This window comes from Sciurus vulgaris (assembly GCF_902686455.1).
Source record: "Sciurus vulgaris genome assembly, chromosome: 5".
Taxonomy (NCBI): domain Eukaryota; kingdom Metazoa; phylum Chordata; class Mammalia; order Rodentia; family Sciuridae; genus Sciurus; species Sciurus vulgaris.
Window position 1 is genome coordinate 47,204,147 of NC_136465.1, and position 16,090 is coordinate 47,220,236.

A 16,090-nucleotide genomic window follows, 5' to 3' on the forward strand; every position below is an offset into this window, starting at 1 on the left:
GCTTCCTCTGCGTTTGTGTTTGTGACATCTTATTATAAGATGAGCTAACATCTATTATTAATTGATGCACTAATTAAAGCCATACTTGCAGTTTCCATTAGCTTATTCCCTAAATTCTCCAGAGTTGGCTGTCTGGTTTTAATCAAAACCAAATGGTAGTCCAAGTTCCCAGCCTGGAGCAGCTAGGAGGAAGTCATTCAGTGGAGGCACAAGAAAGCAGAAAAGATAAACAGATGATAGTTCACAAAATTCGTGTCGGACAAAGGATGCAGATACCGCGCGCTGCTTTAGAGCTGTGATTCAGGGACTGTGTCATGCTAGATGGAAGCAGTTGCAAGTGTTTAATGTCAGCAAGACTCTAATATGATCAAGATGGAGTCTGTCTTCTGCTTTTCCAGCACTGGGTTTGTGTAACTGGAGGATCCCGACTAGAGGTAATGCACCATATGCTGTAACCCAAACTACTTTATTCTGCAAAGAATTCTTGGGATCAGAGAGATTTTGAAGAAAACGTTCTATTTACTGGATTCTTGAGATTCGACTTACAGATCTTCTCAGGTACAGAATGTTAAGGCTGCAACATTTTTAAATTTTAAGTGATGTTTTAAAAAACGTGGGTGGGGGTTAAAATTTAGAAGAAAGACTGTATTAAAAGCTCTAAATTCATCTTGCTCTCTTAAAAGATCTTTTGAAATGAGCACTGGCAAAGGTCTTTTGATGAAGCTGTGTATATACATTTAATATATTGGAGAAACTGTAGATGGGGGAGTATGTTTCTTTTGTTTTTCTCTCTCTTTTTTATTTTTCCTTTTCTCATAAGTGTGGGATAGAAAGAGCTTTAGGACTTTATGACTCTCTAGCTAATCACCTCAAGAGCTTTGACAAACTCACTTCAGTTCTGTGAAAACTCAGAACTCCTAAAAGCCCAGGCGCTCTGCCCTCTTTCCACCCCTCCCCTCCGCTTCGTGCAGCCTCTCTCACATGCACACTTCTCAGAGGCAGGAAATACTTTCCAGGCAATCTGGGCCTGGTGGTGGAGGCCCCTTTCGCAAAACATCAGTCTGAATTTAGTAGACAGAAGTCACTAGGAACGCCTTGACAGGATCCGGCTTCAGCGAAGGCTCCCTCCAGCTGCGGAGGGTGTTTTTGTTAGAATCACACACTGCGTAAAACTGCTTAGAATAGAGCCATGATCTCAACCACGAAATGTGGACTTATATTTTGGAGAAGCTAACGAATTGGACCTCTCTCCTAGCCCGAGTCTGGACGGTGTCATGCCCTGGCTTTGCGGCTCCTCCTGTCTAGGTAAGAAGCTTAGATTGTCTATGCTTAGAGATAATCTTTGAAGAAGCAGAGTGAGAGAAATTGTTAGCATCTTGCGCAGAGTTGGTGATTTCCTAGGTTTCAGAGCTAATCCCTGGATTCAGAAGTGGAAAATGTTTAGTAAGTAGAAAACTGCTAGTCAAGTCGTTTTTAGCCAAATGTCATTTCTAAAATAGACCCCATTCAGATTTTACTCTTTTCCTCTATAAAGTAACACTTTGTTTCCATCCCTTCTTATTCTTATTTATTAATAGACCTGTAAGGACTGTTTTTCTACCACATGGCATAGTATGAAACATATACATCTCGTCACACATAAGTGTGAGGTGTAAAGGAATTGTCCCTTCTTTTGCCAATGGAAAGGGTAGATAGCACTAGTGTGACTTTTTCTTGATAATGAGCCCCCAAAGAATCTTTTGTGTCACAATTAACACTGTGAAGTTTGGATTCCTCACTCTTTCCCCAAGCCAGCTTTAACCACAGGCTGCTAATGGGCATCCTAAAGATTTCATTTTTTAAAGAGGTCAACTTGAAATTTCTGATGTTATTTCTGTCCTAACTGTATTTTAATATGAGTTTTGGCAATGTAAACATCAGAAGTGGATTTCATTTATATTAAATTTCCTGCATTCACTCCTCAGATTATATATTGTGTGACTATTTTGAATAATTGAAGTAAATCTCAATGACAATGACACTCCTTACTATTTCAAAGCAGCCCAAATCAGTAAAACCGTATGAAAATGGATCATCTGTCCATACTTAGTGTAATCAAAAATTACATTTCCACCCGACTAAAATATCTCTAATATATCTTCACATTTAAATGAGTAAATAAATTTAGTAAGGATTGAAGTAGCATGGGCTTATAATAAATAATGTACTGTTTTATTTCTGAATATTCAGAATGAAAATCATTGTCTTTTGGAAATAATATAAAATGGTATGTGAATAATATTCACATGTATTTCCAAATCTATTACATGAACAAAAAACATACTAAAGGAGAGAGGTTTTGGCAGTTGGATCAGACAAAATCAAATCAAAATATAAACTGTTGTATAGTGCAAGGTGACCATTTACTCTCTTGGCTAACTTATTCTTAGTTTCTATGCTAGAAACTGATTACTTTTAGTTAGTCAGTAAGAATTAAACATGTTAAAATTAAAATATGAGAAATAGCATTTTTTTTTTAAATGTTAAAAATGAAATTCTGTAGACTGGGTGTGTGCCTCAGTGGTAGAGTACTTTCCTACCATGCATGAGGTCCTGGGTTCCATGCCCAGCTCCGTGAAAAGAAAAAGAGGAAAGGAAGAAAGAGAGGAAGGAAGGAGGGAGGGAAGGGAAGGGAAAGAGGAATAAAGAGGGAGAGGAGAAGTGAAGGAGGAAAAAAAAAGAAGAAAGGGAGGGAGGGGGAAAAGAAATTCTGACTTATCTATATTATGACAACAAAATTCCTGAATAGAACATCAGGGAAGGAAAGAGCATAAGAGTTCACCATTTCTCAATACTCTTGAGTTGTCAAGGAAGCTGAGGAATGACGTTCAAAGGTGACCTGTCCAAGGTCACACTGCTGGCTCCAAGAAGTGATGATAGTGGAACCACAGTGCCTTGATTCATCATTTAGATATCTTTATACCACAATGTCTTGCTCTCAAGTAATAAGTATGCATAATGAAGTATGACCATGTTCACTGGAAGATTACTTTGCAGAAAAAAAATTGAGATTCGAATGAAGAAACACAAATATTTAGAGCTATACCAGTGTGACTAATGAAGAAAAAAATATATGATTTTAAAAAGAGAGTCAAATTCACTAAATCATGGAATTTATTCAAATGCAAATGTTTCCTTAAAAAGATTTATTGACTTCAACAAACATATTACAGGAGTAAATTGTTTTGTGACTATTTATGTTTCATGCTCATTCAAGAAAATTTTCCCTATGCTAATAATTATTTTCATTTTAAACTAGCATTTCTTTAAAAACAAGGCTAGAAAAGAGTTTGTCTATTTCACATTCTTGTATTCAAATGATACCATAAAAAAAACCTATCCCAACCAGTGACTTTCAGAGCAATTTTACAATTCCCACTTTGGAATTGATTTAAGAATCTCAGGTACCCAGTTTTTTTTTTTTTTTTTTTTTTTTTTTTTTTAATCTCTCCCAAATCCCTATTACTTCAGTCTATTTTTAGTTCTATTTTTTTTCCTTCAATGGAAATATAAAAAGCTCAAATGGTCTATGAAAACATAAATGTACATTTCTAGACCAAAGAATCCAAGTTTATTTCACCTTCACGTCTACAGAATGTTTCCAATCCTTTGGTTCATATATCTACACTAAGCCTTCTACAAAGTCCTTCAGTTACAGAATACAGACTTTTTTACAGTGTATAAATGAATGTCTCAGCAGTGCAGTGTAAAAGGGGAGAGAGTTGGCTGGGTCATCTGTATCATATATCATATCTGACAATATACACTGCTGTGTGGACTGAAGCACTGTACTTTCCAAGCAAGAGTCTACCTCATAAAACTAGTATATCACATTCTAGTGGATGACCTTTCTTTAGAGAGAATGTGTGTTGTGATACTGGGTAATAGTTCTTGGTTTTTGTTTTGTTTGGTTTGGTCTTTTTCATGAACCAAATTGACTTTTCTGATATTAACACCACCTAAAAATAACACTATTCACCACCTCCAGAGTCACCACACTCTGCATTTATGAAATGAGGCATATATGCAGTAAGTAGCAGCTTATGATTGACTGCACAATTACTAGTAAGGGAACTCATCATTTCTTTATTTTTTTTAAGATTACAGTTTTTTTTTTTTCTTAAAGAGGATTTCTTTTTTAGATTTTTCCAAACCTACTCTTACCTTACACCTTGCTACAAATTCTTAAGGTGTAGTTTGATCTTGTTTATAGAGGAATAGGTCTCATGGACTTAAGTCTAAACGACCAGTATAAAATTTATATATATATTTTATTTGTTTCTTCTTGCAAAATGAATGAATGAACTGTGCCAATATTATCTTACAATGAGAATAACTCTTTAAAAACCATCATGGTACAACACAGTGTCAAATGGAAAATGACCCAGACCTGGGGTATGATTTTATTATCAAAATAGAGAAATATCATTAATGTACAGGAGAACAAATCTATTAAAACTCAGCGCAATTTAAGTCAATAGGTTTTTGGAGAAGCACGACTCTTGACTGGCTTTAGTGTGATACAGAATTTATTTCTATGGTTCTGTTTTGACAGTTACTAACATAGAATTTTGAGAAATACATAAAATTCATTTTTAAGGAAGTTAAATAATACAAAGATGAAATGTTAACTTTGAAATTGAATTTGAGAAGAAATTGTTTATTTTAATCAAAGGACTATAGAGTATATGTAAGTGAACTTAACAGGAACTCAGATGCAAAAAGCTGAAAGGCGACAATTCACTTAGTGTCTATGAATTTGCTCATTAATTGAGAGATGAGTGGAAGAGACAATTGTAGCTGTTTGTATGTGAAGATTGCTTTTGTATTGGACTACAATAACAAGGCATTTTAGCAATACAGTTCAAATAATTCAAAGAGAAAATCAGTCTTACTAATGGAAATGAGGTCAAAAGATCAAAGAGCAAGTTTAGAAATTTAATTTGGGCTTCTTGTTATTCGCAGCAGTTAGCAAAATTTATAGCATGTTAGGAATTGTCAATACCATTTGTCAATAAATGCTTGTAGAATGACTGGAGCAAAAGAGAAAAGAAGGTGAAAGAAAATCAGGGTTGGAAAGTGTTAATAAGTGGGAGTTGAACTTTTTTTCCAGATATCCTATTAACGATAGAATAATAATTATTAAAGGGGAAGAAAAATAAGTGGTTGGCAAAAGTCATCAAAGGCTGAAGCCAGAGGTTAGCATCACTCTTGTAAGATGACATTTCAAGTTAATTAAGAACCAGAAGCATGTGCTTCCAGAAATAGTTTGAAATGAAAAGTTACATGAGGCCAGAGAGAACAGAGCACTAGTGATTTTTCCACAATTTAAACAGAGTGATTCACTGAAAAAGTCCTGGGCAGACTCAGAACACTGGCCTTGACTTCATCTTTGCCATTGGATAGTCCTCGAATCATTGTGTTTTTACATTTTAGTCTAACCACACCTATCTACTGAAATAAAATGGCAAGAGTTAGTTTTAGCTCATACTCAGCCATGAATTCTGCAACTAAGATCAGTCAACAGTTAATGGAGTCCTTATCATCTCCCTCATCACCGCCATCATCGTCACCATCACCATCAGCAGTGGCAGTGCCATCATGACTGCTTGCATTCTGCCTTGAACTCAGTGCTCTGTGTATGTTACAAGCTCATTATGGTTATGTTAGTTCGTTGTTATTATTTTCCCCTCAACAATTTCTCATTATTCCCATTACAGACATGATAAAACTGAGGCACATTGAATTTAGGCAAATAAGCCAGAACCCAGAATCAGGAAAAAAAAAATTCTTTAACAGATATCTTTCCTTTACATAATAAGGAGATAGTTGTTTGATGTTGGGCTGATTACTTAGTCCTGCAAATATTTCTCCCTATTTTTTAGTATTTGTATTATTACTAACAGAGGTAGTATAAGTAACACATCAAACACAGTAACTGATCCATTACTTATTCTTAATAAATGAAAGTTTTTTCCTACTTTTACTATTATCATTATCATGAAAAGTTTCTAATTCCCTTAATATTGCTTATGAACCAGAAGCGTGAGCTCCTAGACATTGTTTTAAATGAAAAGTTACATAAGTTCATATACAAAAGGAAGCAGTGATAAAAACAAGCTCAAATATATATAAGTAGAAAATAAAATGAAATGAATTATAGATATTAACCATAGGACAAAAGTTGCTATTAGAGTCATCAACCCCTAAAAAGATGCTGAGCTAACAGAACCAGTTAAGAGCCCAATAGTTTCTTCTTGACTTGGGTGAAAACTGAGCTTGTGTAATGACTAAAACCTCAGTCCCCTGTTGTCACCTTGCTATTTGAGCACCTGTGTCCATGTAGCTGTTATCTCTATTTACCCTTAGTGATTACTAGGTCTACTGTTAGAGTGTTCTTAGAAATGATAGCAAAGCTAAAAATAAAGTGAACACTTAAGCAAAGTCACATCTCATTATGGTGATGATAAAGAATTATAACCCATGTCCCTTTATTGTACAGAAATATCTTTTTATGAGGCAAAACCACATTTCAATCATTTAACTTTGCCATCCAATAAAGGGGGGAGGCAGCCAAATTTTTAGCATCAAATTTAACTCTAAGCTATTTCCTACTGCATGGAAAATTCCAACTGAAACAAGTTATAGAAAAGGCAATACTTTTTCTTGTTTACAAGGGATTCTATGGAAAGGGGATACGGAAAAATGATTCATTAATGAATTGCTTTGCAGAACTTATCTAAGGCACAGTGTGGCGCTAAACGCCACAGGTGCTCTAGACCTATAGGGTGGAACACTACTATTGAAAAGCCTTTATGCTTTTAAGAGATAAAACATGGAGACCCCAAGAAATACAGGTGTCTAGAAATTGCTGCATCCGTGAGGCAATATTGTCTCTCACGATTGTGTTAAATCAGGGAACTTCTGTAAACTACATATCCCCAAAAAGGTCTTAATGGTAACAGGAAAAATATCAGGAATGTTCCAAGATTTCCTCAAATTTCAAGTGGGTTGCTTAAGACTTTTAGAGAATCTGCATGACGGACTGCCCTGAGCTAAAAAGTGGGTGGTAAGTCAAGCCCTGCCAGGATCTGGACTCCTCCTGGCAAGAAAATTAGATACTACTCAGGAACCTGGAGATAAAAATAGGGCACCACCAAAATAATAGCTTCCAATTTTGCAACACCCTGCTCTTTTCTGACGAGTGGACTTCTAGTAGATGGTAAGGGTTAATTTTCAAATTTGCCTGATTCCTGGAGTAACTTTATTCTGAGAGCAAAGAATGAGAAAAAGGTTTCCAAGTTCCATGAAAGCTCTGAGATATACATACATACATACTTCTCCATTTTTGTTCTGAAAACCAAACGTGTTAGGAACTTGGAAAAAAGTGGTATCACACTTATTCCACTTGGTTCATTATAGACAGTTTATATTGTAATCTGCTAATGTTTTTAGTGACTTCCAGATAACTTAAAGACAAGGAGCCTCTTTCATATATATTTCAATCTCCATTAAGCAATTTACTAATAAAAAATTTCAAGAGTTTTTATGTTTTCCATTGAGAACTATTGAAGTATAATGAGTAAATTCCAACATTAGACAAAGAATATAAAAGGAAAACAGAGAATGATTTTGTGAGAGATTAAGGAACAGATTGCTACTAAAGAAAGAACAAAATTCTTGCATTGTATTAGTAAAACTTTTTCCCATAACTTAATTCTATCTTCCTCTAATTTGGATTACACAATGTAAATATTTCAAAGAAAGAACACTACTTATCTTTTATTAAAAGTTGACTGTCTTGACTAGACTCAGAAAAATGCTTTTTAAAAGTGTTTTACATTTTTGTTTTTTGCTCATAAAGGAATTTTTAAAAATTCTTATCTGCACTAAGTCTTCTAGTTGCAAAAGAGCATCTTGGTACTTTAATTGTCAATGAAAAGCATGCCTCTTCATTTTATTGTTGAGTTGGGTGACAGTGGGAAAGTGTCCCAATGTGCACAATCTAGTTTGCTTGATAATTTGTTTTTCGACCATTTGATCAAGAAAAAGAATATCATTCTGGCCTGCACAATTGCTTTTTAATGAAGATTCACTTCAACATCAGTTCACCACACATTTGAAGAACTGTATTAAGCTAAACTCATGTCTCTTTCTAGATTGTTGATTGTATATATTCAGGGTCATGTACTATGTACAAGTCTGACTTCCTGAGAGTAGCTAAGAAATATTAAGATTTAGAACTTCAAGAAGATATTCATATTCCCAGTGTCTCCATCCCACCAATGTGACCCTGACCATATAGCAACAAAACTTTGAGGTGTTATCCTCTTGGTTCAGATCTATTCTTTTCTTGCAAGAGTACCTTTTAGAAGGTATAATCTACGTTTAAGTGAAAGGAGGTTTTTCTCCTCATATCTTCTCTCCCTCTCTCCCTTTTCACAGGGACTGAATGCCATGCTCTGTGGTATCTTTGTGTGTGTGTGTGTGTGTGTGTGTGTGTGCGTGCGCGTGCGTATGCATGCCCACGTGCATGTGATTTAAGCAATAGTAGAAGCAGAATATAACCTAGAAATTTAACAGATGTATAACCAGGAAGAAAGACTCTAGGGAAAACAGAATAAATTCTAACCATCCAAGGAAAAAGTAAGAAAAGGAAGGTAGCAATATGGTTACATTTCTCTTTTCCCTTCTATTAAATATAGAGAACTGTGTGGTGGTGTTTAAAAAGAGCCTAGGTATTAATCACATTTTTATATATGTGGGTGTATATATATTATATATATATATACATTTTTATATATGTGGGTGTATATATATATATATACACATTTTTATATATGTGGGTGTATATATATAAAAATATGTGTATATACAGCCCAGAAATCAATCATGTGTTCATTTATTTATACCTATATATAGTGTATGTGTTGTATATATTTATATATGCATATACGTGTCCCTCTATATATACATACACATTTTATGTATATATTTATATAAATGTGTGTATGTTTGTGTGTATATGTGTACATATACACATATATATGTAATATATATATGTATGTGTATATAGATAGATAGATAGATATAGATATAGATATATATAATCCCAAAAGACAAAACAAGGCATCCACTTTTGAGAAGATGGACTTAAAGTTGTGATTTTTCCAAGTACTATAAGTGAAGTGTCCAAAAAGTTCAGGAATGCTGCAATGGAGAATTCCTCTTTTCCTATTTATTTGCTGATTGACTGCTATTTACATATTATTTTATGAATCTTAAATTTCTATTCAGATAACATTTCAGAGAGACTGTGGCTAAGATAATTACCAAGAATAACTGTCCTGAATTTGAGGAATTCCCAGAAGGCTTGGAAGGGGGAGGAAACCTTAAACTAAATCACCTAAGAATTTCATGGAAAACTGTATTGACATTGGCTGCCCAAGATAAAGATCTAAAACAGTATTTTAAGTTGCAGAAGATGTGGTGTTGCAGTCTGTGTAATCACAGGGGGTGCCGTAGTGAGTGGGGAAGGGAAAAGGGTCTGGATCCATCAGTTATGTTGTAGAATCTGCAGTGGAATTTCAGATTTAAAACATCAGATTGTAGATTAGTTTTAGCTATTTCTTCTGACATTTACCTTCATATTTTTAAACCATGTGATGGTAGTATAATACTTTTCCACTTTAGATATTATTGTCTCTTAATTTTCTATTATAGAAAATGAGGTTTTGCTCTCTATGCCTATTCTCCTTATCATCCTTCTCAGAGACCCTAGATTCAAAAATAGATGTTTCATCATCTATTAACTATTAATAGATAAATATTGTAAATCAGTATTTACTCTTTATTATTTTTGACTACATAAAAAAATTCACAGTTTAGCCAGACAGTATCATATGATTGCATTGCATATCTTCTTTTTCTTTTTAGTTATACATGACAGTACAGTTCATTTAATATATTTATGCAAACATGGAGTATGTCATATTCTAATTAGGATCCCAGTCTTGTGAATGTGGAGATTCACTGTGGAGTATTCATATATGTACATGGGACAGTCATGTTAGCTCCATTCCACTGTCTTTCCTATTCCTGTCCCCTCTGCCTTCTTATAAAACTGGTCTTCCTGAACTTAATAATTGATTCTTCTAGTTTCCTGTGTTGCTATTATTAATTCTCCCATCCAAATTGTCTGACTGTACTACAAAGTTCCTCTCAGTGTAGCTATATATATCATCTTTCTCCTTTTCTTTCTTCTTTTTTCTTTCTTCCTTCCTTCCTTCATTTCTTCGCTCCCTTCCTCCCTCCCTTCCTTCTCTTTTTTCTTTCTTTCTCTTTTCTTTCTTTCTTTCTCTTTCATTCTTTCTTTTTCTTAGTGACATCTCTTATAAAGAACTTCAGGATTTGTGTGAAATGATTGCTCAATAGACCTGCTACACAGATTTCATCTTGGAAGTTCTATTCCATGTCGTTTGTGTTGAATTCTTAGTTTCCTTGTTGCTGTGTCTATAATACTCTAGGGTTCCCCCCCCCCCTCATTTGGGTGAAACTCTCTATCCAGTAGTTTTTGAGAATAGGGTTTTTATAAATGGTTTTCCATATAATATTAAGGTAGAAATAAATTCCCAGCAGAGTTTTTAAGGCATATTTGCTTGTTGTCTTATTTCCACTGTTACTTCTAAAAAATTCAATACCATTATCATTCCCAAGTTCTAAAATATAGTTTCTTGTTTCTCTGTCGGATAGCATTAGGGATCATTAATTTGCCTCCTACATTCCAAAATTTCACAAGGATGGTTCTGTACTACTTCATATTCCATTTGTTCTCATCGTCTGGAGACTTGGATTATTAATTATGGAATATTTCCTGAAGTTTTGCTTTGAAAAATTTCTCTCCTTAATTTTTTCTGAAATACTACAGAGAAACATGACTCCCCTCCAAGGTGACTAATGAGTTTTTAAGTTGAAAGTAATTCTCTAGAGTTTATTGTTGCCTTTGTTCTCTTCAAAGAAGTACTCTAAAATAGTAAGTCTGAAGACTGAAGGGAAGGAAGACTTCTCCATCCAGTGGGAGACTACCTAAAGTTCCTCTGGACATAGATGATGTGGAGGCAGAACATTCCCCCCAAGGACCTCATTCAGGGTTTTCCTTCTCTGTGAAGCTTTACCTAGCATATCCACCATCCCTAATAATGCTTACAATTGAAGAAGGAAAGGAAGGAAGAGAAGAAAGGCCGGAGGGTAACTTTCCATGGTATCGGTACACCTATTGTGGTCAAGATGGGACATTTCATTTTTGTTTACATGAGTTTCTCCCACAATATTGTGAACCCAAAAGAAAAAATAGACTATCATTTAGGTTTATATTTCTGATGTTAGGAAGAGTGTCTTCCACATATTAGGTTAAGTAAACATGAGTTTAATAGAGATTGTGATATGACTATGGTCAGTTCTGTATTACTACACTCTTGATTTCAGCCACTGGGGCTTTACTTGTTCCTTCTCTCAGGATATAGAATCAGCAATAACAGTTATCATCAGCAGTCCTCTTAATTGACAAGTCAAATTATAAGGTGCTGTTCATTTCTGCAGCAAGTGCAAAGTAGAACATGGTCATTTGATGTCACATGTAGGTCAATAATTCTAGAACTAGGAGGTCTTCAATTGTCATTGTTAGATAAGATAACATTAAATTTTGTTTGATTTTGGAATATGTACTGTATGCCATGGAATGCTTATGTTAAGGAGTGGTGTTACAAAACTAAAGAAAAAATTGAAACTGCTTTGGGTCCAAATATTCTATGCACTAATGTCACAGAAAGCAACTTTTGATGATTTGTAGATATTTTCTAGAATTGTTGCACAACTAGAAGTGCATACAATCTCTTGTAATATTAATACAGTGGTGTTTGAACACATGTGTTTCAGAAGTGAAAAATCCCCATGGAAATTCACTTCATAAAATCAACACCCTGGAATGACCTACACTTTTCCAGATCCTGTATCCAAATCCTCAGCAGCTGAGCTCATTTTGAATGAAAATGCACAAAAAGGATTAGAAAAGAAATGTAGTATAAATGTGCACGGTAAGAAGTTAGTAATTTGAAATACAATTTTAAATAAGGCAGCGTGATCAGGAAGCCCATAAGGAAAGTCATGTTTTTTACTAACCTCTCTATCGCAGGACGGATTTAAGTCAATTCAGATGATTTAGAAAATGACACCAGTATGATCAGATGCAATTGTAAATAATCTCATGTTTCTATGTACTCGTACTTTTTCCAGGCTTTAAATCACAAAAGTAGATTTAAAATCAAAATTTAAATAGGAAATCCGGGAAGGAAAAGTTGTAGAGATGAAATTTTTTAAAATCACAGGATAAGAAATGGGCATTTTAAAATGTAATGGCGACAATCATAATAACAATTAGGAAAATAAATTTGTCCTAAAATTTAAAAAGTATATATTCATGAGAATGACTTGGAAATGTCCAAAGAATTTAGATCAGAAATGAGGACAAAATTAATACTGTGTTGAATCTATCTAATTTATAATCACCCTCTCTCTGTAGTTAGTCTCTTAGAACTTGTTATAATATCTTACTTTGATGTGATAGAAATACCACTTAACAAACTTGAGTTTGTTAACAATTATTTTAAGATCTTAAAGGCAAAACTGTTGTATATTCTTTTCCTCATGGAAAACTATATTTCTTGTTAATAAAAGAAATGAAACCAGAATCAGGCTCAACTTAAATGTAAATGTGGCTTAGGAATGACACAGTAATACCACTTGGCATTTTTTAAGTTAGCCTGCTCTTTCTACCCTGGATAAAAATAAAGAAAAGAAAGCATCTAAAACAGAACCGCCCTATTACAAGCCAAATTTGCCCATGAAAGCAGAAATTTTCTGGCCTGCATCTATGCGTTTTTTCCACTTTCCGTAGCCTCCCACACTATAATGACTTATGCATGGAATTCAGAGACTTTATATTTTCTTTTGAGTGCAAAATGAATGCCAACATGGAAAATGTGAATGCTGGCCATTTTCAAAGATGGCCACAGAACTTTAAGAGAACTAAATAGCATCCAGAAAGATATTTGGTCAAGCTGGCGTACCAAAATCTAGTACATTCCTTAATTTCACCAGTCTTTATAGAATGGGAATATTTGCCTTTCTGGCATCTGCTGGGTCACAATAACTTAAATTTTTTTGTGGGAAGTCAAAATCTGTTTCAATACACTGAAATGTCCCCAAACCAGCATAGCAGTTAATCTTGTTTATGGGTGAAATCAATAAGCCAATCCATGTTATGTGCTGACACTTCTTGTGCAAAGTAAAAACTAAATGTCTGCTCTTTGGGGTTTTTCATTTACAGTGCAGTAATTTGGTTTCACTGTGGAATGATATTTGGGTTGATCAATTTATAAGGTTGAGTTTACTTCTTTAATCAAAAGGATTTGAATAATTCAAGGCATAATTATTTATACCTGGAAAGTGTTTATATATTATGACTTTATCTTACATATGATTTTCTTGTTTATTTAAAATTGTTTGGTCAAATTCTAACTGAAATACATAAGCCAAACTTCTTAGACATCCAAAGAGAATGAGTTTCAAGTTTTTGAAAATTAGTCTTAATGTTTTATCATTCTCATATCTTCTTTCTGGCTCACTTGAATTCCTGAGAAGTATTTAGAGTTTACACATACTAAAGATCCATAAGAAGGGATGAAGCAGATTTTCCAAACTACATGGAGACAATGAATTTTACTGGTTATCTGAGCCTGGGCCCTAGAACCAGTACCTAGTTTGAATATGGACTTACTTCTTAGATGTATATGTTGGACAAGTTATTTAATTTATGTAAGCTTCAATATTACTAGTGTGATAGCTAGTGGTAGCAGTAATAGGATGCATGAACAGATGTATCTGTCACAAAGTACTGTAAATCGTATATGTTATGCTTTCTTACTCATGAACTGTGTGTTAATATGAGTTAAACTGAATTATTCCGTATTTCTTAGTCATTCCCTGGAGTAAATACATCCTGACCATTTGGGATCAGTATTAATTCTTTCACACACTAATACATTACACATGCAGTTTCTACAGCTCAAGTTTTGCATAGATAGTTCCCTGGTGGCTTTTGTTGCAATTTAAACCAAACAACAAATAGATTTCTTTAACAACTTGTGTTCACAAAAGTGAACTGGAGGATAAGCTAAAGTTTAACAAGTTTCTTCCAGTGATTTTTCTCAAATATTTCAATCCAAATATTTTCTAAATGGAGTCTTAAGTGTTTGTTATTTATATCTTTATTCATTAATAGATCAGCCCAACTGCTTTTAAAATTATTGCTGATAATTTTTGACCAGAGATAATAAATGTAAAATTTTCTTCTTTATTATGAGGCTGCATCTTAAAGAAATAGACCTTTCAAAGCTATGAGACAGCTTTATAAGATTTCTTACCTCTGCCTTCATGACACAGAGAAGTGCTTTTTTCCCCCCCAAGATGTATTTTGACAGTAGAAATGCATCTTTAACTGCATGTTTTTTAAATTTTTTAATAGGTGGCGAAATGACAAAATTCACTCTGTTCTTTGATCCACGAATTTGAAATAATCTTTCATCAAGTTCCATCTCCTTTAGCCTCATATGGAATGCATCTCTCTGTCTGTCGTTAAACTATGATGACATGTCTGTAGCTATCAGAAAGAGAAGCTGGGAAGAACATGTGACCCAACGGATGGGACAGCCTTTTAATTCTGATGATTGCAACACAGCATGTCATCATGGACTAGTAGCCGACAGCTTGCAGGCAAGTATGGAAAAAGATGCAACTCTAAATGTGGACCGCAAAGAGAAGTGTGTTTCACTCCCAGACTGCTGTCACGGTTCAGAGCTGAGAGATTTTCCTGGGAGACCAATGGGTCACATTTCAAAGGAGGTGGATGAAGATGACAGTCATGAAGGTGAAGATCAGTTTCTTTCTCTGGAGGCCAGCACAGAAACACTAGTGCATATTTCTGATGAGGATACTGATTCTGATCTCTATCTTGTGAATGATAAACAGATTTTAACTACCCAAGGGCATAAAATATCAGACCAACATAGTGTCGAAGGAGCAGGCTCCTTGGTAAAGACACTGCCCATCATGGAAAGTAACAAAGATTCTTATAACTCCTGGGGAATGACTGGTGAAACTGATTTGGTAGAAGATGGTGGGGAAAATAAAGCTGTTGATGCTATAAGAAGAAGCCTGGAGCTTTGTAATAATATAAGCTTAAGTGAAACAAAGGATGCATCTAAAGTAAATATGCTTGATTCTTTGAATGTGAAAGATATTGTGCCTGAGAAGCAATTGCTTAATTCTGCCGTAATTGCTCAACAACGAAGGAAACCTGACTTCAGTAAAGGTGAACCTGAAAGAAATACCCACAATGTCATACAGGATGAGTTCTTGGCTACTTCTTGCACAGACAGAGGACTGCCATTATTAAAAGCAGATTTTGGAAGCTGCCTTCTGCACCCTCCTTCCTGCCCTGGTGGAATGTCTGCTGAAATCGACCTGGAGAAGAGCGGTTTCTCAGAACATCAAAACAAAAGTCCTCCAAAGGTCAACATGGAAGATGGCATGCAGTGTTTACACGTGAGGGACTCTCTGACCACCCAAGAGCCCACAGAGAGCCAAGTCAGACTTCGCAAGAGAAAGGTAAGACACATGCACACATCATCTGCCTTTTGAAATTTTGTAAATATCCCAATTTTCATCACTTATTATTTTGCTTGGATTAAAAAGCTTTGTAGATGGTTCTTTTGCCCTATAATGCAGCTATTTAACTTAAACACTATCCACTTGGTGAAACCATCAAAATATATAAAAATTAAAATACAATTATCTTTCTATTTCACTGATAATATTTATGATGACTTGTGGACATTCTCTTTTGAAATTGTGTTGAAGACAAAAATTGACATCTTTCTCTAGTTGGAACTGAATAACCATAACCTAACTCCTAATTATGCATTTCAAGGCCTTG

The 16,090-nt window shown here is 34.7% G+C and overlaps 1 protein-coding gene across 5 annotated transcripts in view; it reads left to right on the top strand.

The window, feature by feature from the left end:
- Positions 1 to 445: 445 nt before the first annotated feature.
- The window catches only part of DLC1 (DLC1 Rho GTPase activating protein), a 379,234-nt gene continuing 363,589 nt past the window's right edge, over positions 446 to 16,090 (top strand). The window contains exons 1-3 of one of the 5 annotated variants that reach the window (XM_079142731.1): positions 489 to 558; positions 1,256 to 1,305; positions 14,621 to 15,762. In XM_079142731.1, coding sequence (XP_078998857.1) covers positions 14,746 to 15,762 — 1,017 coding nt within the window. In that variant the 5' untranslated portion in view covers positions 489 to 558; positions 1,256 to 1,305; positions 14,621 to 14,745. Of the gene's footprint in view, positions 559 to 974; positions 1,306 to 14,620; positions 15,763 to 16,090 lie in introns of those variants that run through there. The other 4 variants (XM_079142732.1, XM_079142737.1, XM_079142738.1 and 1 more) reach the window with 4 other exon arrangements.